We start from the raw sequence: 26,582 nt of genomic DNA on the forward strand, positions 1-26,582 counted from the left end.
AAAATTTTCAGGATCTAATAGATTTTCTCAACTGGCACCAATATGAGGGAGTCAATATGAATTATATATTATTTGGGTGGAAAATTCCTAAATGTTACATTTTTACCCTTAATTCACCAGAAAAAAAAAATTACCTGATTTAATTAATGTGTTTATCAATAAAAAACATTCCGAAACAGCTGTAGTGAACCTCAGCTAATCTGTGTTATAATATATATTCACACCACAAAACCCCTAAACCCCTTCGAATGAGCAACACCACAAAACCCCTTTGAATAAGCAACACAAAATTCCAGCTCCATACTTTGAAATAACTAGGCATGAACTACTACTGGAACTTACATACCATGTGCAAGAAACTTTTTTACCACTTCTACATACCACATTAATTGAATAATGGAACTGCAACTACAATATTTTATATCTTACTCCTACTTTCATTCTCTTATTTCCCTCTAGATTCCATATCTCCTCCTTTTCCATAATTCCTTATTTGGAACTGAAATATTTACCTCTACTTAACCATCTCACATCTCACAGTTCGAATCGCACGTGCCTCGGATGGGCTGGAGTATTTCTATTTTGGATGTATTTGGGGTACTTAGTTGTGCCCATGACTTAGTGTTTGCTTCTTCCATGGGTATGAGTAAGTATCTCATTTATTTCTTTTACCACATGTATCACTGATGAAGAGAGGGCTCTTAGTAACTAACTCTGAAATCGGTCCGCTATGGTAATAATGAAATTTTTTAGAAATTTCTGTCGACCTTTATTCGAGTAGCGTGCGTATAGTGAAAAAATTATATGCTTAATGGACAATATGTCCAATTTTTCGGCATATTTGGCATTAGAATTTTTTTTCCCTTGCCCTCATTTATGAATTATATATATATATATATATAATATATATATATATATATATATATATGTATATGTATATATATATATATGTATATATATACAGAGAGAGGGAGAGAGAGAAAAAGAGAAAGAGATGTGAACAAGATAAATACCACCATTTAATTGCTGAAGTAATCTAATTTATGAAAACAAAATAAAAGTGCCCCAAATATATATATTCAACATGTCGACCCATTAATCCAGAACATGTCGTTTTTTCTCAGTTTTCTTTCCTCATTCCTTTTTGATGGAGAGTGTAGGCTCATCTCCATTTTTCCTAAGTGTCAAACTAATACACCTTGTTTGTTGTTCCCTCACCTGTCTCTGTCTTTTGATATTTGTACATTTGTAATATGTATGTATTTATGTGTGTGTAAGTACACATACACACACATACACACGAACATGTATGCGTACAAAAACATGTACGCAATGGGTGTACGTATGTACAAGTGTGTATGCGTGTGTGTGTGTGTATATATATATATATATATATATATATATATATATACAAGATAAGAAAATGGAGAAGTACATCTAAATCAAATATCAATTTGATTTAGATGTATTTCTCCATTTTCTTATTTGTATTAGTAATTTGTGGTAAATCATTTTACCTTTGCCCATATAATACAGTAAATGAATTGATTACAACGCAATCATTAACATTTATGTATTAACTTTGTTGGGTACTTCACTAGCAGTATATTGGATATACGTTATCCCATGGTGGGTTGCATTTACAACCCCTATCTCAATTTGTATATATATATATATATATATATATGTACGTCCAACCCATGCTAGCATGGAAAACGGATGCTAAACGACGATGATGATGATGATGATATATATATATATAATATATATATATATATATATATATATATATATATATATATAATATATAATATAATACAAATAAGAAAATGGAGAAACAAATTTAGTTTGTTCATCAACTTAACGGATATTATAATGTTAGATTATTTATTCATTTTACAAATGGGAACATCAAAAGCATACAAAAATATTATATAAATCAATAGATAAGATAATAATACAAGTACATATTTTAAAAGTCATATTATAAATTAATGAGATCATTATATATATATATATATATATATATAAGGTTAATCCAAACGGGAAAACAGAAAAAATAACAACACGTGGAACAATTACAGTATTATTATTATTAGGCGCTCAGGAAAATGGAAGAAGGAGGCGCAGGAGTGGCTGTGTGGTAAGTAGCTTGCTAACCAACCACATGGTTCAGGGTTCAGTCCCACTGCGTGGCATCTTGGGCAAGTGTCTTCTGCTATAGCCCCGGGCCGACCAATGCCTTGTGAGTGGATTTGGTAGAAGGAAACTGAAAGAAGCCTGTCGTATATATGTATATATATATATGTGTGTGTATGTGTTTGTGTGTCTGTGTTTGTCCCCCTAGCATTGCTTGACAACCGATGCTGGTGTGTTTACGTCCCCGTCACTTAGTGGTTCGGCAAAAGAGACCGATAGAATAAGTACTGGGCTTACAAAGAATAATAAGTCCCAGGGTCGATTTGCTCGACTAAAAGGCGGTGCTCCAGCATGGCCGCAGTCAAATGACTGAAACAAGTAAAAGAGTAAAAGAGTATATATATATATATATGTATATATATATATATATATATGTATATATATACAGAGAGAGGGAGAGAGAGAAAAAGAGAAAGAGATGTGAACAAGATAAATACCACCATTTAATTGCTGAAGTAATCTAATTTATGAAAACAAAATAAAAGTGCCCCAATATATATATTCAACACGTCGACCCATTAATCCAGAACATGTCGTTTTTTCTCAGTTTTCTTTCCTCATTCCTTTTTGATGGAGAGTGTAGGCTCATCTCCATTTTTCCTAAGTGTCAAACTAATACACCTTGTTTGTTGTTCCCTCACCTGTCTCTGTCTTTTGATATTTGTACATTTGTAATATGTATGTATTTATGTGTGTGTAAGTACACATACACACACATACACACGAACATGTATGCGTACAAAAACATGTACGTATGTACAAGTGTGTATGCGTGTGTGTGTGTGTATATATATATATATATATATATATATATATTATATATACAAGATAAGAAAATGGAGAAGTACATCTAAATCAAATATCAATTTGATTTAGATGTATTTCTCCATTTTCTTATTTGTATTAGTAATTTGTGGTAAATCATTTTACCTTTGCCCATATAATACAGTAAATGAATTGATTACAACGCAATCATTAACATTTATGTATTAACTTTGTTGGGTACTTCACTAGCAGTATATTGGATATACGTTATCCCATGGTGGGTTGCATTTACAACCCCTATCTCAATTTGTATATATATATATATATATATATATGTACGTCCAACCCATGCTAGCATGGAAAACGGATGCTAAACGACGATGATGATGATGATGATATATATATATATATATAATATATATATATATTATATATATATATATATAATATATATAATATAATACAAATAAGAAAATGGAGAAACAAATTTAGTTTGTTCATCAACTTAACGGATATTATAATGTTAGATTATTTATTCATTTTACAAATGGGAACATCAAAAGCATACAAAAATATTATATAAATCAATAGATAAGATAATAATACAAGTACATATTTTAAAAGTCATATTATAAATTAATGAGATCATTATATATATATATATATATATATATATAAGGTTAATCCAAACGGGAAAACAGAAAAAATAACAACACGTGGAACAATTACAGTATTATTATTATTAGGCGCTCAGGAAAATGGAAGAAGGAGGCGCAGGAGTGGCTGTGTGGTAAGTAGCTTGCTAACCAACCACATGGTTCAGGGTTCAGTCCCACTGCGTGGCATCTGGGCAAGTGTCTTCTGCTATAGCCCCGGGCCGACCAATGCCTTGTGAGTGGATTTGGTAGAAGGAAACTGAAAGAAGCCTGTCGTATATATGTATATATATATATATGTGTGTGTATGTGTTTGTGTGTCTGTGTTTGTCCCCCTAGCATTGCTTGACAACCGATGCTGGTGTGTTTACGTCCCCGTCACTTAGTGGTTCGGCAAAAGAGACCGATAGAATAAGTACTGGGCTTACAAAGAATAATAAGTCCCAGGGTCGATTTGCTCGACTAAAAGGCGGTGCTCCAGCATGGCCGCAGTCAAATGACTGAAACAAGTAAAAGAGTAAAAGAGTATATATATATACTAAAGCTGCTCAGCTTACCAACTCATGCTAGCATGGACAATGGAGTTAAATCTTTATATATAAAATTCAAGTTGTGTGTCTGTCTCCTACGATTTAGATTCCTAACTACTCCCACATTTTGTGGTGCAGTTTAACCAAAACCGGGTATCTTATAGTCGTGATTCATATCGAGCCCTTCTGGGTATTAGCACGCGTCTACGATGAGTCTACGATTTAAAAAAAAATTTACGATAATTTTTTTCCATTTTAATGCATTTTTTCGCTATTATATAAGGGAAGTAACTCTCTAAAAATGTCTACGATGAGTCAACGATTTAAAAAAAAATTTACCATAATTTTTTTCCATTTTAATGCATTTTTTCGCTATTATATAAGGGAAGTAACTCTCTAAAAATGTCTACGATGAGTCAACGATTTAAAAAAAAATTTACCATAATTTTTTTCCATTTTAATGCATTTTTTCGCTATTATATAAGGGAAGTAACTCTCTAAAAATGTCTACGATGAGTCAACGATTTAAAAAAAAATTTACCATAATTTTTTTCCATTTTTAATGCATTTTTTTGCTATTTTTTGGCTATAACTCTCTAAAAATGCTTATATAGTTATTTCCCTTACAAACCCGAGCAACGCCGGGCGATACTGCTAGTGATAAATAATGATGAAGATGATGCAAAATGCCAAAGAATGATTGAAGTATAATATGATTATATGAGTGGTCACATTTTGAAAGCAGCATTATGATGATGATGATGATGATAGAAGACAATTGACTTGAGGCTTATAACATAAGCACTAATACTATATTAGCCATAAATACCTCCCCCACCCTGTACATAGTGTATGGATGGCTGAATTCGTAATTGGGACAGTAATAAATGAAGCATGTTTTGCACTGTTTAGTTTCACCCTCTTTACATTCTGACACCCCCCCAGCATTCATATCTGATAAAATAAGTACGAATCTGTGTCGAGGTCAATATAGCAGACTAACACTCCTTTCTGAAATTTATGGCATTGTACTTGTATAATCTCCCTCTTCATCTCAAACATCCTTATTAGGACATAAGCCCCAAAACTTGCAAATCAAGTTGTGAAGAGGGTTCTGAAAAATTTCTACGTAGTAGGGGAGATAACTTCGGTTATTTACATAGTTACGTCCCTTGAATAATTTATGCCAGTGTCAATCCGTAATTTGACATACTCTAGTGTCACTTCCCCAAGACACACAGCTCACTAAATCATATTAGACTGTATGAGGGCAGCTTCATGAGACGTTGTTTGAACCATAATTATGTCTTTAAACACACAAACAAAAGGAACGTTATACCGTTATCAAGCTATAACACAAACTGAAAATCAACAAAAGATCAACCATGCTGATAACAAGAGGTTTCTTATTTCTTTATTGCCCACAAGAGGACAAACAAGGACAGACAAACGGATTAAGTCGATTAGATCGACCCCAGTGCGTAACTGGTACTTAATTTATCGACCCCGAAAGGATGAAAGGCAAAGTCGACCTCGGCGGAATTTGAACTCAGAACGTAAAGACAGACGAAGTACCACTAAGCATTTCGCCCGGTGTGCTAACGTTTTTGCCAGCTCGCCTCCTTGATAACAAGAGGTTTCTTTCAATCAGGTAGCCCTAACTTTGTCTAAGAATAGGCATGAAACCCTGAGTAAAGAAATACCGAAAGTTAAAACTATAACCTTGTATATATATATGTATATATATATATATATATATTTCTATTCTAGATACAAGGCCTGAAATGTTTGGGGAGGGGACCAGTCAATTAGATCGATCCCAGTACACAACTGGTACTTAATTTATCGACCCCAAAAGGATGAAAGGAAAAGTCGACCTCAGAGGAACTTAAATCCAGAATATAAACACAGACGAAATACCGCTAATCATTTTGCCCGGCATGCTAACGATTCTGCCAACTCACCACCCAATAACCTTGTATATTACATGTTTAATGTATTTTGTTTGTAGTATTACTATCTACTATAATAATACTCTTGTGTTGTTTTTCTCCATCACAACATATGAATGAGAAAGGAAGAGGAGATAGATGAATACGGAAGGGGTGATGGCAAAGTGGTAGTGGGATGATGGAAATACTATATTGAAAAAAGTCAAACAGCGTTTCAACTCAGTGAGTAATATGTGTGTGTATGTAAAAGGAAGGTATGTGAATGTTTGTGTGTGTGCAATGGAAGTGGGATGGTGAACATTCAATGCTGAAAAGAAAAATCAAACAGCGTTTCAACTCCGTGAGTATATGTGTGTATGTGTGTGCGTCTACAAGGGAAGTATGTGAATGTTTGTATGTGTGATTATTATGTACCTTATTTATATATAAAATACTACAATTAGCCGTCATTTTTGATGGCACAGGGCCAGCTAGTGTATCTCACAATACTTCTAAGCACAGCACTACTTATATATCTATATACATTTATCTCTCTTTCTCTCTCCTCATCATCAATGTCTTAATGTTCACGTTAGAGGTGGACATAATCTTATTAATTCAAAAATTTACGTTCTTATAATTTTCATTGACTGGCTTCCATGCTGGTGGCACGTAAAAAGTACCAACTGACCATGGCTGTTGCCAGCCTCCCCTGGCATGTAAAAAGCACCATCTGTACATGGCCGATGCCAGCGCCGCCTTGACTGGCTTCCGTGCCGGTGGCACGTAAAAAGCACCCACTACACTCACGGAGTGGTTGGCATTAGGAAGGGCATCCAGCTGTAGAAACACTGCCAGATCAGACTGGAGCCTGGTGCAGCCTCCTGGCTTCCCAGACCCCAGCCAAACCGTCCAACCCATGCTAGCATGGAAAACGGACGTTAAACGATGATGATGATGATGATGATGATGATGATGATGATGATGATGATGATGATCATCATCGCTTATCACCCGCCTTCCATGCTGGCATGGGTTGAACAGTTTGACAGGAGCTAGCCTGACAGTAATTTGCACCAGACCTCTGTGTCTGTTTTGGCAGGGTTTTTACAGCTGGATGCTCTTCCTGACACCAACAACCCAGCAAAATGGACTTAGTGCTTTTTATGTGGCACAAGCACAGGTGAGGTCAGTTTTGGCAAGGTTTTTACGGCTGGATGCCCTTCCAAATGGCAACCACTTTAGAGTGTGTGGACTGCATACTTCTTAAGTGGCACCTGCAATGGCAGCATCACCAATTAACTTACAAGACAAAGTATAAAACTTTGAGAGGGGAGGGGGCATTGGAGGAGGTGATCTTGTGTCAGATAATGAAAGGTTATGGTGAGACAGAAACAGGTGCCTTGCTGTGAAGGAGGTACAAGGTTATCCAGCCAGAGAGAGAGAGGGGGGGAAGAGAGAGAGGAAGAGATAGATAGAGAGAGAGGGTTGAGAGGGAGGAAGAGATAGATAGAGAGAGAGGAAGAGATAGATAGATAGATAGATAGATAGATAGAGAGAGAGAGAGAGAGAGAGAGAGATCAGGAATGAGGATAGAAACAGGTGCACTGCTGTGAAGGAGGTACAAGGTTATCCAGCCAGAGAGAGAGAGGGGGGAAGAGAGAGAGGAAGAGATAGATAGAGAGAGAGGGTTGAGAGGGAGGAAGAGATAGATAGAGAGAGAGGAAGAGATAGATAGATAGATAGATAGATAGATAGAGAGAGAGAGAGAGAGAGAGATCAGGAATGAGGATAGAAACAGGTGCACTGCTGTGAAGGAGGTACAAGGTTATCCAGCCAGAGAGAGAGAGGGGGGAAGAGAGAGAGGAAGAGATAGATAGAGAGAGAGGGTTGAGAGGGAGGAAGAGATAGATAGAGAGAGAGGAAGAGATAGATAGATAGATAGATAGATAGATAGAGAGAGAGAGAGAGAGAGAGAGAGAGAGATCAGGAATGAGGATAGAAACAGGTGCACTGCTGTAAAAGAGATACATGATTACCAAGCCTGAGGGAAGAGCAGAAGGCGAGAGTGGGAGACAGCAAGAGCACAAGGGAGAGCAGTGAGTGGTGAAAACCTTGGTATGTAGATGGGGTGGGGCGGGATGGGGGGCTACCAGATAGCAATGAGACAGAGACATAATCATGCAGTGTGTGTGTGTGTGTGTGTGTGTGTATATTTGATTAATGAGAGAGATAGAAGATGGAAGATATGAGAATGTTTATTGGTCACTACAACCGTTTCGACCCATTAGCATCGATCCCTCATCGGTGAGATATTGAACAACTGGTTTAGGAGTATCTGTCGGTGTAGATGTGTCTCTTCAGGTGATTACATGATGTATCTAGTTAGAATAACATGATGTGTTCTGCAAGTTTTTTTTCTCAGTATGTGTATACAAAAGCAACAAATTAAGGGATAAATATATATTATAGTGATTTAGTGTTTCTTGCTATGTGTGGATTTTCCAGAGCCCAAATATATTCACTATTTTGTCACCTAAAGGCTTAAACATAGTAAGAAGTACTGATTAACATATATATATAAATATATATTCAGGGGTTGGAGAAAATAATGGAAACACCTAGCATCATAATTTTGAAATATCTATAAAACCATCAAAAACTTGTTTGTTTTTGTTTTTTGATTTATTATTAGTGTTGTTTAATATGTTTTGCTTAAATTGCAGTTTCCTTTCAGATATCATCAGAAAAAGGTAATTAAAATTCATTAAAATGATAGCTCTATCGGACTTTCATAGAGGTCAAATTGTTGGTGCTCGTATGGCAAGTGCTAGCATAATGAAAACAGCTGAAATATTTGGTGTATCAATAAGTACTGTCTCAGAAGTAATGACAGCTTTTGAGAAAGAGGGAAAAAAACCCTCCTCATTGAAACAAAACTTTCAGACAGAGACCATCGGATTCTTACATGAATTGTTAGACAGGATCACAAAAGTACAGCTCCCAAAATTACTGCATAGCTTAATGACCACCTTGAGAACCCAGTTTCCACAAAAACTGTCATCTCCTCCATGAGACTGAACTTTCAAAGAACATACTTCGCCACGTTGTCCCATGTCTCCCTGGGTCTACCTCTTCCACAGGTTTCCCCCACAGTACTACGGCGGTACATATTCTAAAATTGGAATGATACAGAGAAGATTAGCATGGCCCCTGCGCAAGGATGACAAGCAAATTCATGAGGCATTCCATATTTTTTAAAGGCAGCGAGCTGGCAGAAACGTTAGCATTCCAAGCGAAATGCTTCGCGGTATTTTGCCCGTCGCTACGTTCTGAGTTCAAATGCTGCCGAGGTCGACTTTGCCTTTCATCCTTTCGGGGTTGATTAAATAAGTACCAGTTACGCACTGGGGTTGATATAATTGACTTAATCCATTTGTCTGTCCTTGTTTGTCCTCTCTGTGTTTAGCCCCTTGTGGGTAATAAAGAAATAGCTTTCCCCTAGTTAGAGATTGGCACTTCTTTATACAGCTGTCCTCGTCCATAAGCATCACATGACCAAACCAGCACACTCTTCTCTCTTGCACACCACATCTGATGCCTCTTATGCCCAATTTTTCTCTCAAGATACTTACACTCTGTTGTACATGACATTGCACATCCAGTGAAGCATACTAGTGTAGGAGATCCCTTAGCCCTGCCTAACTGAGATTCGAAACCATATCTACACACTTGTTGCTTGTCAAATGACACTCTGATCCCTTTGTGTTTTATCTCCATGCTGGGAGATTAATGAGAAACATCTGACCTCCTAGAACGTTTGTTGGTCACTGAAGGGTCAGTCCATTGTTTTAGGTTTGAACTACTTCCTGGTCATACCCTAAATAACTGAGATCATCTCTCTCTTGCCCTTTTTGGTTCAACCGGATAATAGAGAGTATACATCTCTATTTGTGTCAGCTGTTAATCAGGAACAATATATAATAATGAAATTTTTGTATACAGTGCTCAAGTGCACCACAACTTGTCAAAAGTGCATATAAAGTATATGCACTAATGTACAAGTGTCTGGAAAGTGAACAGTGCATCAAAATCAGGTGTAGTGTTGGCGAATCTCAGGAAGCATGGAAGTTTTGGAGGATGCAGTGCTCCAACAAGTAACAACTGATGCCAACAGTTTGTTGCATACTTCAGCAACTCACAGCGTGAAAAAATGTTTCCGGAAGTCATGGGAGCTGTGTTGTTTTCTGACTTTGTAAACATGTCCACGGGTGTTAGACAGGTAGAGTTTAAAAGGTGTTCAGAGTTATTGTTTGTAAGATGGTTAATAATTTTATGGGTGTCCGCCAAGTCAGCTGCAAGACGTCGGAGTTTCAATGTATCCATGCCCAGGGAAGTAAGGCGTTCAGAGTATGGCAATATATAGCATCAGCCAATTAGAAAAGGGCAACATAATTCCTACCCTTTCTTCCTCCCTGTCAGCAGAACGCACAGCTTGCACACTACCAACACATCATTACTATTGTCAATTACTACTATGTATAATATGCTTTATACACACTTTTGACAAGTTGTGGAGCACCTGAGCACTGTATACAATAATTTCATTATTATTATTATTATTTTACTAACCACAGCCGGCAAATAAAATTGTGAATATTATTCTTTTCTTTCCGATGTTGTTATTATGCTGTTTCATTTTGCCTTTGACTATTCACATATGGTGACCCTTCACATCTTATCATTACACTTAATAACTGTGATGTACACTCACATCTGTCCATTAGCAAAGCATACTAGCATCATTTCTGTCAAGCCTTCTCATGTCCTCTGCAGTCACAGCCCATGTTTCACTGCCATGTAGCATGGCTGTTCACACACAGGCATCATACAACCTGACTTTTCAATATATATATATATCAGTCAGTTGCCATGATAGATCGTTAGCCACTACACACATTTTTTTCTCTCCTTGTTTTTTCTGTGTCCCTTTCTGTAGAAGAGCGTAGGCTCGAAACGTAAAAGTCTTTTTCTATTCCTGAGCGTTATACTAATACATCTGTTTGTTTTGTACACCACCTGTCTTTGTCTTTTGTTTTTTTTTGTAAACTCTCCCTATATATATATATTTCTTGTACTTGTTTCAGTCATTTGACTGGAGCACCGCTACATTATGTCTACTAACATTATACAAAAGTATGGAAAACGGACGCTAAACGATGATGATGATGATGAAAAGGTGACTTTAATATAATAAATAAGCATTGGTATTTCTTAATTCAAATTAACTTTTACCTGAGGCAGGGATCTTGGTGAGAGATCTGGTGCAGCGGCAGCTGGCTCACTGGAATCTTTTAACATTGCATCACGGAGAGATCTTGAAGAGTTTGCATCTTCTGAATCAAGGGATGGTACTGGAAGAAGAGGAACAATAACTTCAACAACAGGCTGACAATGTTTTTTCTTATTCAATGGTATCGATCTTGTTTACTATTTTTTTTTTGGTGTAGACAAAGGACAGGGAATACACCCTGTGACATGTTTTGAGTGCTTCAGAGATTGGGACAAAGAAGGGAGTAAGTTATTCTTTGCTGAAGTCAAGGCAAAATTCCATGTAACAGTGTGGTCTGTGTTAGATTTACCAGAGGATCAGGTTGTGGGGTTAAACTGGACAACAGATCAAGTCTACCACCCAAAACATAGCAAACATGAAGCATTTAATGGAACTGTTTTAACAAAAATGGAATTCAGAAGTATTTAAACATGTCAGGTGACTGAAATTCAATTAATTTTGAAATGAATCAATAATGAAATTAGTCAAAAATTATTTCGTAATACACACATTTATATAATACTAGCTTAAAAGCTGCACTCTGTGTGGGGTTTTAAGCTAACTCCTGTGGAGGGCTACTTGGGCCTGCAGCCCCAAACTAAGGAGAGCTAAATAGCATGACTACAATACGACTATAATGACTATATGCCTGGTGGTGTTTGATCAGAGGTTAAAGACAGATGAGTGTTAATCTTGTAAGGCAATTATTCTATTGCTCCAGTCCCAAGTTGAATTCCAACTATTGGCCAATTTGTCCCAAAGTTCTTATCTCGAAGTAAAATTAATGAAGCGAATGTCATTTATCTCCCCTTGATCTCTGATGTCATCTGATGTCCTCTGATGTCCCAACCAAAATGGCGGGAATCAGCCAAGCTTTTGCCTGCTAGAAATAGCAACCCAAATGCTTTTAAATCAGATCCCAATGCTAGAATATTCAAGAATCAAATCCTGGAATCATTCTGATTCGAAAAAGGTATAATATCTCTATGTAGAGTAAATGTTGGCTGAGATAGAGGGGTCCCAGATGGACAGACAGAATTTCACTTTTATTACACCGGACAACAAAGATTTTACTACTGGGGTAAAAGCAAGAGTTTTAGACTAAGTCGAGGATTCTGATTCCGAATCCGCACTCAGAATTGTTCTAGCACGTCAGGATTTTGAATTATGCATATGCGTAAGATTATAACTGTACCTGAGGCAAGTAAAATCGAAATCGATCAAAAATCAATGGAAATACCAGTGCCGGTGGCACATAAAAGAACCATCCAGATGTGGCCGTTGCCAGCGCCGCCTTGACTGGCATGTGCCGGTGGCACATAAAAAGCACCAACCGATCATGGCTGTTGCCAGCCTCGTCTGGCACCTGTGCTGGTGGCACATAAAAAGCACCCACTACACTCTCGGAGTGGTTGGCATTAGGAAGGGCATCCAGCTGTAGAAACACTGCCAGATCAGATTGGAGCCTGGTGCAGCCTTCTGGTTTCCCAGACCCCGGTCGAACCGTCCAACCCATGCTAGCATGGAAAGCGGACGTTAAACGATGAAGATGATGATGATGATGATAGGCTGTATTATAAAATTTGCTAAAATGAAAGCGTTCTTAATTCAAAATTAAAGAAACAAGAGCAATAAACAAACGATGAGAAAGTTCATTATTTAGCTTAACAATGGATGGTGTTGACATATTGTGTGCAATTTCCAAATACATTAGTTTGTTCTTGGTAACTCTCAGTGCCGTTTGTGCTGTCGTCACGTGTGGTATGTGTATCTCTCACTCTGTGTGATCACTGTTTTAACTGTGTTCATTGTGTTAGATCAGGAACAGGAGAGACAGTGTGAATCACCCAGACAACTTTTGTTATCATTATCATCGTATAGCGTCCGCTTTCCATGCTAGCATGGGTTGGACGGTTCAACTGGGGTCTGGGAAGCCAGAAGGCTGCACCAGCCCCAGTCTGATCTGGCAGTGTTTCTACGGCTGGATGCCCTTCCTAACGCCAACCACTCCATGAGTGTAGTGGGTGCTTTTTACGTGCCACCAGCACAGGTGCCAGACGAGTTTGGCAAACGGCCATGAACGGATGGTGCTTTTTATGTGCCAGCGGCACGAGGCCAGTCGGGGCGGCGCTGGCAATGGCCACGAATGGATGGTGCTTGTCTGTGAAAAATTTGCTCCACGTGACCAGCGGAAGAACATTGCCACCAAATTAAAAATTGCTTGTAGATATTATTCTGGGTGTAAAGTTGGGGACCAAGACAAGAGGTGGGCACCTCATATATGTTACACTGTGTGTTAGACAGAGGTTGAATGGAAAACGGAAAGGAATGTCTTTTGCTGTACCAATAGTAAGGCACATGCCAATCAATCGTGTCTCTGATTGTTACTTTTGCATGACTAATACTTGAGGTTTCTCAGAGAAGACCAAAGCAAAAATTGTGTATGTAGATTGTAAGTTGGCTCTAAAACTGGTCCCACATCCCTTCGAGAACCCTGTCCCAGTTCCCCTCTCACATGCTTCACTTGAAAATCTTGACACATCACAAAGAATACGTAGGTGATTCTAAGAAAATCATCATCATCATTGTTCGTCCATGGTTGAGACAATGGAATTTTCTGTGCCACGCCAGACCTCACGGTCCATCATAACATTACAGAGGTCCTGTTGCTGGATGCCTGTATCCCTGGAGATTACATCAGAGTAGGAGAGTGTGCGCCCTCTGGTATCATGAGCAGATGGCTTCCAGAGGAGAAGAGTAGAAATTACCTCGTTTTCAGCTCTACAACAATGTCCAGCAAACTGGGCTCTTCTACCTTTCACAAGAGATGATACAGGTGGTAGTTTCCCGAGTCAGGCTAGTTCAGTCAAGAAGATTTGAACGATTTAGTAAGAGACCTAGCATTGTCAAAGGAGGGGGCAGAAGTTTTGGGATCCAAACTACAATAATGGAATCTCCTACAGCAATTTTCCGTTCTCGCCATAAAGGCTTATCTGTCTTTTTCAAACAAGAAAATAATGCTTATTTCTGTACTGACGTTAATGCGCTCATGCAAAAACTAGGACATATGCATGTAGCTAATGTATGGAGATTGTTTATAGACTTGAGTAAGGTTTAGCCTCAAAGTTATGTTGTCACATAATGGTAATGAAAAACCTTTCATTCCTGTGGGTTATGTTGTCATTATGGAAGAAACTTATGAATTGATGGAGCCCTTTCTGAGAGGAGTTAATTACTCAGTTCACAAGTGGAATGGTTGTGGTGATTTAAAAGTGATTTCCCTCCTCCTAGGACTGCAGCTGGGGTATACCAAAAATATGTGCTCCTTGTGTGTTTGGAACAGCTGTGACAATAACAATCATTACACAGTAAAAGACTGTCCTAGAAGAGATGAGCACATAGTTGGTCGGTACAACGTGCAGCATATGCCACTGGTAGACCCGTAAAAGATCTTCCTTCCACCCCTTCACATCAAACTTGGCCTCATGAAAAACTTCATAAAAGCAATGTCACACAATGGTTGTGGCTTCCAGTACCTAAAAGTACAATTTGGTGCAGAGAAAAGTGACGCAAAACTGAAAGCTGGCATTTTCATTGGACCCAAGATCAGAGAATTGATATCTGATAGCAAATTCAGAGGTAAACTGAATATAGTTGAGCTGACGGCATTTATTTGTGTTAGTTGTACAGAACTTTCTTGGAAATCATAGAGTTGAAAACCATGCTGATTTAATAAACAACACGCTAACAACATATGAAAGAATGGGATGTGGAATGTCCCTTAAAATGCACTTCTTACATTCTCATCTTGATTTTTTTTCAACAAATCTTGGTGCCCTTAGAGATGAGCATGGTGAGAGGTTCCTACAAGACATATCTGAGATGGGAATAAGGTATCAAAGCCGGTTCAATTCACACATGATGGGTGACTGCTGCTGGTTGGAAACAGTGTACTCGATTTAGTTTAGTACAGTACCATTTGTCTGGGTAGCAGACAATAAACCTATTTTTGTTGCCCAGTGTTATTATAGATATATATCTATAATATATATATACTAGGCATAGTCATGGATGTGTGGTAAAGAAGCTTGCATACCAAATACATGGTTCTGGGTTCAGCTCCACTGCATGGTACTTTGGGTAAGTGTCTTCTACTAAAGCCTTGAGCCGACCAAAGTCTTATTTGTGGATTTGGCAGACGGAAGCTGAAGAGAGGCCTGTCATTTATTTATACGTGTGTGTGTGAGTCTTTGTTTGTCCCCACCACTGCTTGACAACCACTTTGGTGTATTTACATCCTTGTAACTTAGTGGTTTGACAAAAATGACCAGTAGAATCAGAGTGATTGTGTGGTAAGTAGCTTGTTTACCAACCGCATGGTTCCGGGTTCAGTCCCACTGCGTGGCATCTTGGGCAAGTGTCTTCTACTATAGCCTCGGGCCGACCAAAGCCTTGTGAGTGGATTTGGTAGACGGAAACTGAAAGAAGCCTGTCGTATATATGTATACATATGTATATGTATGTGTGTGTTTGTGTGTCTGTGTTTGTCCCCCTAGAATTGCTTGACAACCGATGCTGGTGTGTTTACGTCCCCGTTACTTAGCGGTTCGGCAAAAGAGACCGATAGAATAAGTACTGGGCTTACAAAGAATAAGTCCCGGGGTCGATTTGCCCGACTAAAGGCGGTGCTCCAGCATGGCCGCAGTCAAATGACTGAAACAAAGGGTAAAGAGTAAGGCAAAAAAAAAATGAAAAAGAACGACGGGGTTGAAAAATTCATTCAACTAAAAGTTCTTCAAAAGTGGTGCTCCAGCATATATATATATATATATAGTGTGTGTGTGTGTGTGTGAGTAAACAGGACTACAAGTGTGGGTATGGAAGTATTTACATGTGTACTTTTTTTTTTTTACTTTATTGTATATTTCATTTGTCTTATTTACACCCTGTCTACTAAATACATGTGGACAACTGTCTATAACATCGCAACAGAATCTGTCTAATGACTGAAACAATTAAAACATACAAAATAAAAAGGTATGTGATGCAGCTTCTTAATTAATCCTTAATCAATCCTGTCAAATGTAATACCTATTTATTTACATTGTTTAGAATTTATTTGGCATTTCGATTTTGTGTTTGTTTATTTTTGGACTAACAGTGCAGGGTTAATGTGAGAGGCTGGATTTGGCCAGTTTGAACATAAAACAGGTAGAATATTTTGGCCGAATACGACCGGTTTAAATGCTCAAACTGAATTTATGGCTGGCATCCGAATCAAATTCGATGACTGGCATCCGTTGCTAGTGGAGCGCTAAGAGTACCATACGAGTGAGATCGTTGCCAGAGCAACAAGCTGGCCTCCGTGCTGATGGCACGTTAAAATCACCATTCAAGTGTGATCGTTACCTGCATTGCCTTACTAGCACTTGTGCTGGTGGCACATGAAAGAAAACATTTGAGCAAGGTCATTGCCAGTGTCGCTGGACTGGCTCCTGTGCAGGTGGCACATAAAAAGCACCATTTGAGCATGGCCGTTGCCAGTACCGCCTGGCTGGCCCTTGTGCTGGTGGCATGTAAAAGCACCCACTACACTCTCGGAGTGGTTGGTGTTAGGAAGGGCATCCAGCTGTAGAAACTCTGCCAGATCAGATTGGAGCCTAGTGCAGCCATCTGGTTCGCCAGACCTCAGTCAAATCGTCCAACCCATGCTAGCATGGAAAGCGGATGTTAAACGATGATGATGATGATGATGATGATGAATAAGAGTGCTTTTTAAGTGTTTATATGTAAAAGTGTTACATACTTTGTGTGTATTCTATGGAACCTAAATTTCTCATCATGTCATTCATGTGTTGTTGCATATCTTCCATCTGATTTTGGATTTGTGAATCAAAGTGGTGAAATAAAGAGTCCAAGCCATTCCTTTGAAAGCCATCATTTGAGTTGGAAAATGGATCATCTTGCCTCCTGTGAAAGGAATAAGAAATAATAAGCAATGAAAGTAATCTTCAATAATTCCAAGCTGTTGGCACAATATCACACCAACATACACATACAGACACCCTTTTTACTCTTTTACTTGTTTCAGTCATTTGACTGGAGCACCGCCTTTGGTCGAGCAAATCGACCTCAGATCTTATTCTTTGTAAGCCTAGTACTTATTCTATCGGTCTCTTTTGCCGAACTGACAAGTTATGGGGACGTAAACACACCAGCATCGGTTGTCAAGCGATGTTGGGGTGGTGGGGACAAACACAGGCACACAAAATATACACACACGTACATGATATATATACATATATACGACGGGCTTCTTTCAGTTTCCATCTACCAAATCCACTCACAAGGCTTTGGTCGACCCGAGGCTATAGTAGAAGACACTTGCCCAAGGTGCCACGCAGTGGGACGGAACCTGGAACCATGTCGTTGGTAAGCAAGCTACTTACCACACAGCCACTCTTATGCACAAACAACACTGACATACATGCACAAACAATACATGTACACATACACTCACTCACATATATGCATTCACTCAATCTCACATACATAAACACACAAATCATACACACACAAACAAACAAACAAACAAACCTATTCTTAGATGATAGAGGAGGTGGAAGGTTGTAGACTATCATCTGGCTGTGAGGATAGGTCTTTGAAAGTTTTATGGTTGCTCCTTCCCCACCAACCTTCTCCCTTAATGTTAGGACAAATATAGGTAGATTCTCGGAGTGGTTGTCGTTAGGGAGGGCATCTAGCTGTAGAAACTCAGCCAGATCAGATTGGAGTCTGGTGCAGCCATCTGGTTCGCCAGACCTCAGTCAAATCGTCCAACACATGCTAGCATGGAAAGCGGATGTTAAACGATGATGATGACGACAATGATTCACTTTCCGAGAAGTCTTAGATACAGTAGAATCTTTATCAGACACAGAATTAAAATTACTTTTTTTCCCCCACCACCTCCCAATGTTAAAACATCAATAAGCAACTGATGACACAAGCCTGCCCTGGATATACATGTAGAGACAAATCTAAAGGCCCTCTAGGGCAGAAATGCAATATATCCTTGGTTGTTTCTGAAGCACAGGTTTCAGCAAGCTATGGCAATGATAGAACACAAATCAAACATTATATTGGGTCTGCTGAAGGAAAATTTAAACCCTGATATAACAACCATCTTTCAAATTTTAGACACTGCGATAAGAGATATACAACAAACCTTTTGATTTTAATCTGGCAACCTAAAGACAAAATGACCAGTTACGACAGCAAATGGAAAATCCTTTCAAAAACCAGACCCCTATATTAATCAATCAAAATGATGTTCTATAAGTTTTCTCAAGAAACTATATTTCGTAAAGAACTTAAGGACTTCCAACATCATCATCATCATCATCATCGTTTAACGTCCGCTTTCCATGCTAGCATGGGTTGGATGATTTGACTGAGGACTGGCGAACCAGATGGTTGCACCAGGCTCCAATCTTGATCTGGTAGAGTTTCTACAGCTGGATGCCCTTCCTAATGCCAACCACTCCGAGAGTGTAGTGAGTGCTTTTACGTGCCACCGGCATGGGGTTCAGTCAAGCGGTACTGGCAATGATCTCGCTCAAATGCTTTTACACGTGCCAGTAAAGCAACGCTGGTAACGATCACGCTCGAATGGTGTTTTTATGTGCCACCGGCATGGAAGCCAGTTAGCCGCTCTGGCATCGATCACGCTCAGATGGTGCTCTTAGCACTCTACTGGCACGGGGCACAAGTGCCAGTAAGGTGACGCTGGTAATGATCACACTCAAATGGTACCTTTTATGTGCCACTGGCACGGAAGCTGGTTAGCTGCTCTGTCAATGATCATACTCGTATGGTGCTTTTTGCACCCTGCTAGCACAGATGCCAGTCATCGAATTTGATTTCGATTTCAAATTTGATGACTGGCATCTGTGCTAGCGGAGTGCAAAGACAGCTATGTAAATTCTAGAAATGAGATTTTTTTTTTTATTATATATTAAGAAATACATCTTGGTTGAATTTAAAAAATTGGCCACTGGACACATTGGAAACATTTTTGTTTTTGTTTTTTCCAGTATTGTCTGTTGTAACACTGGTTATATCTCCCCAGTGCTTTTTCTTCCGTCTTCTTCTTTAAAGCAACTGTCAAGACATCTTGTACTCAGCTTGAAAAATGGTGAGAAAAATATTTTAGCCAAGAAACCCTCGGAAGGTGCAATTAACAAGATTTGTAGTTTTTATTATGACATTATATATGTATGTACTTAATTCATGGTTTAACAAGGCTACCGAAGGCTTCATGTAAAGAGGAATCTCTTAACAATTATCAAGCCTGTCACATGCGAACAGTGGTACTCGTCTTCATATTGGATGAGAATACATGAAGTTACATGAGACTGTACAGGATTTCGGGATAGATAAATATGCCGATCAAGGGAAGTAATTTTACATGTACACACACACATTATATATAGTCAACAGATGAGATTCAGAGATACTCAGTATAGAAAATACTTAGTAGCACTCAAATGATTCAAACTTAAAATCTGATGTGTTTATGAGGAGCCATTTCTGTGGGGTAAAGAGCGACTATTAGAGGAATCAGGGTGAGCAGATATGGAAGTATTGATGCAGATAGGCAAATCAAATATAAAATCTTGGACTTGATATACAAAACATGTACATATGTATAGATATTGTATATTGTGGTGAACATTGTGATGGATCTCTAAGCCCCCAGAAACAGCCGCTGGACTTAAACCACTTTACTTCTTCCCCTTTACTTTTCTCTGTCACTTGTACTCTATATAAGTTTGATCTATTAATATATGTATCTCTATATTTATACTTAAGTACTCATCATCTGAAAGTCTTCAGTCTTTGCTTTCTCTTATTTTACATGTATATATATATATACACATGTAAAATGTATGTAGAAGAGCATAGGCTCAAAATGTAAAAGACTTTTTCTATTCCTGAGCGTTATACTAATACATCTGTTTGTTTTGTACACCACCTGTCTTCGTCTTTTGTTTTTTTGTAAACTCTCCCTATATATATATATATATATATATATGTACATATTGTGTATATCAAACTCAAGCTGTAATATTCAGTTTCTTTATCCATATAATTGCCTCTCTCTATATATATAAATATAGCTATGCACACACACACATATAGTAAAAAATTGTGATAGAGCCAAATTGCCACTGACAACTTCAATATGGCAGAGAAGTTGTAGGTATGGCCTTATCAACATGACCTCAAGCAGACGTGTTTATATTTACTTTACGTGAATGAAATACCATAAACAGATATGGAGATAACAAGTTTTCTAGGAAGTTCTTATAAGAGCAGCTTAGTCACCTAACATGATTCACACCTTTTCCCATACACTCCTGCAAACCCCCTCCCTAGTATTCCTCCTGCCCGAGGAGCCACTTGGACACCTCATCATCACTATCTGTCTCTGTGGAGATACCACCAATTTCTCCTCACTTTCTTCCCTAAATGTGAGTAGCCATGTAACTCCTCTTCAACAAGAACCTGTTCTACTCCTCCAAGCTCTTTCCTAACTTAATCTCTAGCTAACATAAGGACCAGTATTCCAACTGCTAGGGATCATAGACTTGCAAGCTACATAGTGACCTTAAAAGTGTTGGTGGCATTAAAAAAAAAACACTCAATACACACTGTAGAGTATGACTAGAGAGTACTAAGCAGTGATGAGTGAAATTGCAATGTTATCAGTCCGAATATGCTTGATGCTCGTTCGAACTGGAGAACAAGCTACTCACTGCATTTTGTTATGGAGAATATATCTTGCTTGTTGACAAATGGTGTGTATACCCCTAGCAGCACCATTTACCTAGACTGTGAGAGGCTAGCATTTGAGAGTAGTTATCTCCTCATAAGTCACAGACACTAAATGATGAGGAGATAAATACTCTGAAATGCTAGCATCTCAGCTTAGGTAGATGGTGCTGCAAGCTGACATTAGTGGTATTTCGTCTGCCGTTACGTTCTGAGTTCAAACTGTGCCAAGGTTGACTTTGCCTTTCATCCATTCGGGGTCGATAAATTAAGTACCAGTTATGCACTGGGGTCGATGTAATTGACTTAATCCGTTTGTTTGTCCTTGTTTGTCCCCTCTACATTTAGCCCCTTGTGGGCAATAAAGAAATAAGGGATTTTGTAAATGTCATTAATTGAACAACCTAGTCAATAGCGTTGACAAGAAGGAAATAGAGCAGGAGAACAGCTGTGAAGATGACAGAGGGCATTCTGGAAATGAAAGGGGTGATAGGTAGAACACTGAAGTAGGATAGTCTGAACTACAACAGATAAGGAACAAGTAGATATCCTGCAATGAGAACAAACTCAGATGAGATATTGTGACCAAACAAATTGTCCATGTTTTTTGATGGGGCTGGGTGGCTGTGTAACAAAAGAAATTGCATGCTTCTTCTCTAATAAGCAAGAACTCGATATTTGTTATTTCTTTATTGGCTACAAGGGGCTAAACATAGAGGGGACAAACAAGGATAGACAAAGGGATTAAGACGATTATATCAACCCCAGTGCGTAACTGGTACTAAATTTATCGACCCCGAAAGGATGAAAGGCAAATCAACCGCGGTGGAATTTGTACTCAGAACGTAACGGCAGACGAAATAGTGCTAAGCATTTCGCCTGGCGTGCTAACGTCTCTACCAGCTCGTCGCCTTCAGGAGTCAATATTTGTATAAGGACCATGAGAGACAGATGAGTAAAGGACATAGATGTGAAGTTTATTGTGGAAAATGGGGTCAACTAGGGTGTGATTCCTCAGGAACGGGCATTATTGTGCTGTATGTTGCGGAAAATGGAACAGGCTAAGATGTGATTGTTGAGGGAAGGATATTATTGTGAAGCATATTGTGCAAAATGGAACCAGCCAGGGTGTGGATTTGTGAGGAAAGGACTACATATTGAGCGGGGCAAAATAGTCAGTCAGGTTTCAGTTCCTCCCAACAGTCGTCAAATTAGTCACTGAGGCTGGAATGACATCTGTTGATAGTCATTGATGTTATGGCTACACTTCGCTGGAGCATATTCTGATAGCATGAAAGTCATCCGTAGCTTTGCAGCATAATCATGAGGTAAATTTCCTTCTTAATGCAGAAAACTTGTAATACAACTGCATCAGTGCAATGAAAATCAACACTGAGCTGCAAAAAGGCAACTTAAAAGCATAACCTGCTAGAAATAGCAGCCAACTCTGGTTTAAATCACACACTACTGTCTTGAATAAGAAAAGGACACATTAAATAAGACAGGATGGATGTATTGGATTAAAATATGGAATGGTCGCGCCTGGAGTACCTTTAGCCATAAGTCTGTTTGATCAGAGTTGACCTAGGGTCAAAACAACAAGAAAAGTATTATTCGTTTCTACTCTAGGCACAAGGCCCGAAATATTTTGGGGTGGGGGTGGGAGGCAGTCGATAAGATCTACCCCAGTACGCGACTGGTACTTAATTTATCAATCCCGAAAGGACGAAAGGCAAAGTCTGGGAACTCTATGGAAATATATTATCCGGTTTCCCTTTTCACGTTTATTAATTTTTTCATTGTTTTTTAAAAATTTTTTTATTGAGGGTTAAACAATTATTTTTAGTTTCAGGAGATAACCCAATCTTTTAATGGGGGTGAGATAACCAAAAAGTACCCATTATCCAATGTACACATTCATTTTGAAAGATAACAAGATAGGGTCAAATAAATTGAGAGACTGGCTGCAGTTTCTAGCAGGTCGAAAGACTACTTAGAGCGATCGTCGTTGGTCGGACGAGCTACAAGAAAAATACCTCCATTCTCAAACACACACGATAGCATTATTTTCAGGAAGTTAGTAACTATAATAATATTGTTTCGTATTGCTAAATGAATTAGCTAATCTTCCAGAGAAGTTGCGTAATTAAAATGAAAACAAACGTAAAGTGGAATATACAAAAATCTTGACTGGCTTGAATTACCGAAACGAAGATGGAAATACTGCAAAATAAATAAACCATGAACGACATTATGTGACTGATTATTTTTGGTTTGGTTATTTTTTCTTCTGCACCGAAAACTTTAAAATAAATAATCGTAATTTTGTTTATTTTTCGAAATGCATTACTTTTCTTTTAAATAAAAAAAATATATCATTTCCGGGCTTCTTTCAGTTTCCATTTAACAAACCCACTCTCAAAGCTTTAGACAGCCCAAAGCTATAGTAGAAGACATTTGCCCAAGGTAACGCAGTGGAATTGAACCTGGAACTATGTGGTTGAAAAGCAAACCTCTTAGCACACAGCCACACCTGGAACTATGTGGTTGAAAAGCAAACCTCTTAGCACACAGCCACACCTGTAACTATAACTTTATATATAAAAGTGAGGTTGTGTGCTGTCTGTCTCCTACGATTTAGATTCCTAACTACTCCCACATTTTGCGGTGCAGTTTAACCAAAACCGGGTATCTTATAGTCGTGATTCATATCGAGCCCTTCTGGGTATTAGCGCGCGTCTACGATGAGTCTACGATTTAAAAAAAAAATTTACTATCAATTTTTCCATTTTAATGCATTTTTTCGCTATTATATAAGGGAAGTAACTCTCTAAAAATGTCTACGATGAGTCAACGATTAAAAAAAAAATTTACCATAATTTTTTTTCCATTTTTAATGCCTTTTTTTGGCTATAACTCTCTAAAAATGCTTATATAGTTATTTCCCTTACAAATCCGAGCAACGCCGGGCGATACTGCTAGTTTGAAGATAATTTCTTCTCTCCCTCCAACCAGCCACAACAATGCTAATTCAATAAACGTTCGTACACGATGAGTTTAGAAGAAATGCGTTACTTTTGTTTATAATAATAAAAAAGGTTTCACTTTTAACTGCTTGTTTAATAAAATGAATGATTTTACACGACGGTGTTGAGAACTGACAACAGTAATCGCTAATAATATTCTGTAAAGTGTTTATTTATTCGTCTCGTTGTTTTAAGAAAGCCAAGTTCGTTTTTTTACATTCCCCATCAGAGTTAGATCCTGTCTTAATACCGTTTTAACTAAACATTACCAAATGCATTCAACCACTTAACAAAAAACAGAGAGACAAATTTCCTTTTATCATTTGATAATTTGTCGGCAAATATTGGGCAAAATATTTTTATAGCTTAATCAGAAATAAAAAAAATAAATAAAAGGTAGGGGGACAGCTTAAATGACCTTCCGGCAGGTCATGGGCGCTGCCCTTAATGTAATGTGAGTTGAGAGCGGAGAGGGAAGAAAAACTCGCGTCCTATAAGTTTGTCTAGTAAGAAGTAAAATATGAAGATATGGAGTCATCCACGGAACAGAGGGCACTCCACTAAAAATTCGCGTCCTATAGGTTTGTCTAATAAGAAGTAAAATATGAAACGGAACAGAGGGCACTCCACTAAAAATTCGCGTCCTATAGGTTTGTCTAATAAGAAGTAAAATATGAAGATATGGAGTCATCCACGGAACAGAGGGCTCTCCACTAAAAATTCTCCAAGGATCAAAGGTCCGGTGTTGAATCAACGAATAACAGGTACTGTCCGATGGACTGCGCACACTTTTCTGCGTTTCCTGTTTCACTTAAAAAGCTCGGGGTTGACTCTTGACTAAGACAGAAGAAATTCGTCCTAGATGCTTCGTAGTGGAGTCGAACCGGGCACCACGTGATTGCTGGAGACTGAACTTTCGTTGCAGTAACGGACAAACAAATTCGAGGCGAACGTTGTGGTAGAATAAAAGCGCAAATGAATTTTACAAGTACTGAAAAATTTGTATTTAATTTCTTTAGATTAACGAATTAGAATGCCGTAAACAAGATCGAACGACCTTGTTTAAATATAATCACCTTTCTGTGATGAACCTAAGCTGACAGTGGATTACCTAAGATTACCAAGAAAAGTGCAATACTTTCGTAGAATATTAAGGGAAGAGAGGAGGGGAGAGAATCGAACGAATAGAAACGGTCAATGTCACTAAATGTACTTTTAACAAATGCTGCTAAGCGTTATATTTTGTTTCGTTGACTTATATATATACTACATGAACAAAGGACTTAAAACATAATTTTTCACCAGGTAGTTGCCTTAAGTTGAAATCGGTTCAGTTCACTACTCATTTCCTGAATGTGAAAGTAATAGAACATTCCACACACACACACACACATACACACACACATATATATAAATATGTATGTAGGTATATATACGTGTATGTGTGTAAATATGGTGACGAAAAGAGGAAAAATAGAACTCGAAATATGAGTATATGTATTTCTTTAATTAAAAATTAGCAGACGCTGCAGAGTGACTCAAGGGTCGATAGTTTCGTGCGTTGGCACTTATCAAACTAGTTAATATGTGTGTGTGTGTGTGTGTGGTGTGTATGTGTATATATATATATATATATATATATTATATATATATATATATATATATATATCTATATAAAATAAAATACAAAATGGGACAAGAACGCAAAACATCCGGACAGCTGGGTGATACAAAAAGGGACAACAAAACAGCCAGATAGACGATACAAAAAAACAAAGACAGGTCATTCGATAGAGGGCTTCGAATGACCCGTCCTTGTTTTTCTTTTATCCAATGTTATTAATTTTTTTTTACAAGAAAATATGGAAATAATTAACTGACACTTCAGTGTATTATGTTGCTTTATCTCTCCGATAATGCAAAGTTAACCTTGATGCGATTTCAACTTCGGACGTCTACCTGGTATGTTTTGTACTAACCAACTCGTCGTCTTTGGTTAATCAAATGTGCGCGCGCGTGTATATATATATATATATATATATATATATATATATATATATATACTCTTACTCTTTTACTCTTTTACTTGTTTCAGTCATTTGACTGCGGCCATGCTGGAGCACCGCCTTTAATCGAGCAACTCGACTCCGGGACTTATTCTATCGGTCTCTTTTGCCGAACCGCTAAGTAACGGGGACGTAAACACACCAGCATCGGTTGTCAAGCGATGTTGGGGGGGACAAACACAGACACACAAACATATACACACACATACATACATATATATATATATATATATATATATA

The 26,582-nt window shown here is 38.2% G+C and overlaps 1 protein-coding gene and 1 non-coding gene across 2 annotated transcripts in view; one reads left to right on the forward strand and one right to left on the reverse strand.

Annotated features, from left to right (window-relative positions):
- The window catches only part of LOC115216644, a 45,014-nt gene that overhangs the window by 13,200 nt on the left and 5,232 nt on the right, over positions 1–26,582 (reverse strand). Inside the window, exons 2-3 of the mRNA XM_029786133.2 lie at positions 17,220–17,383; positions 11,377–11,495 (exon numbers count right to left, since the gene is read on the reverse strand). Coding sequence (XP_029641993.2) covers positions 11,377–11,495; positions 17,220–17,383 — 283 coding nt within the window. The remainder of the gene's footprint in view (positions 1–11,376; positions 11,496–17,219; positions 17,384–26,582) is intronic.
- LOC115216838 lies at positions 9,237–9,339 on the forward strand. The gene has a single exon (XR_003882099.1). It is a non-coding gene; the product is annotated as a U6 spliceosomal RNA (small nuclear RNA).

Source organism: Octopus sinensis, linkage group LG10 (genome assembly GCF_006345805.1).
Source record: "Octopus sinensis linkage group LG10, ASM634580v1, whole genome shotgun sequence".
Taxonomy (NCBI): domain Eukaryota; kingdom Metazoa; phylum Mollusca; class Cephalopoda; order Octopoda; family Octopodidae; genus Octopus; species Octopus sinensis.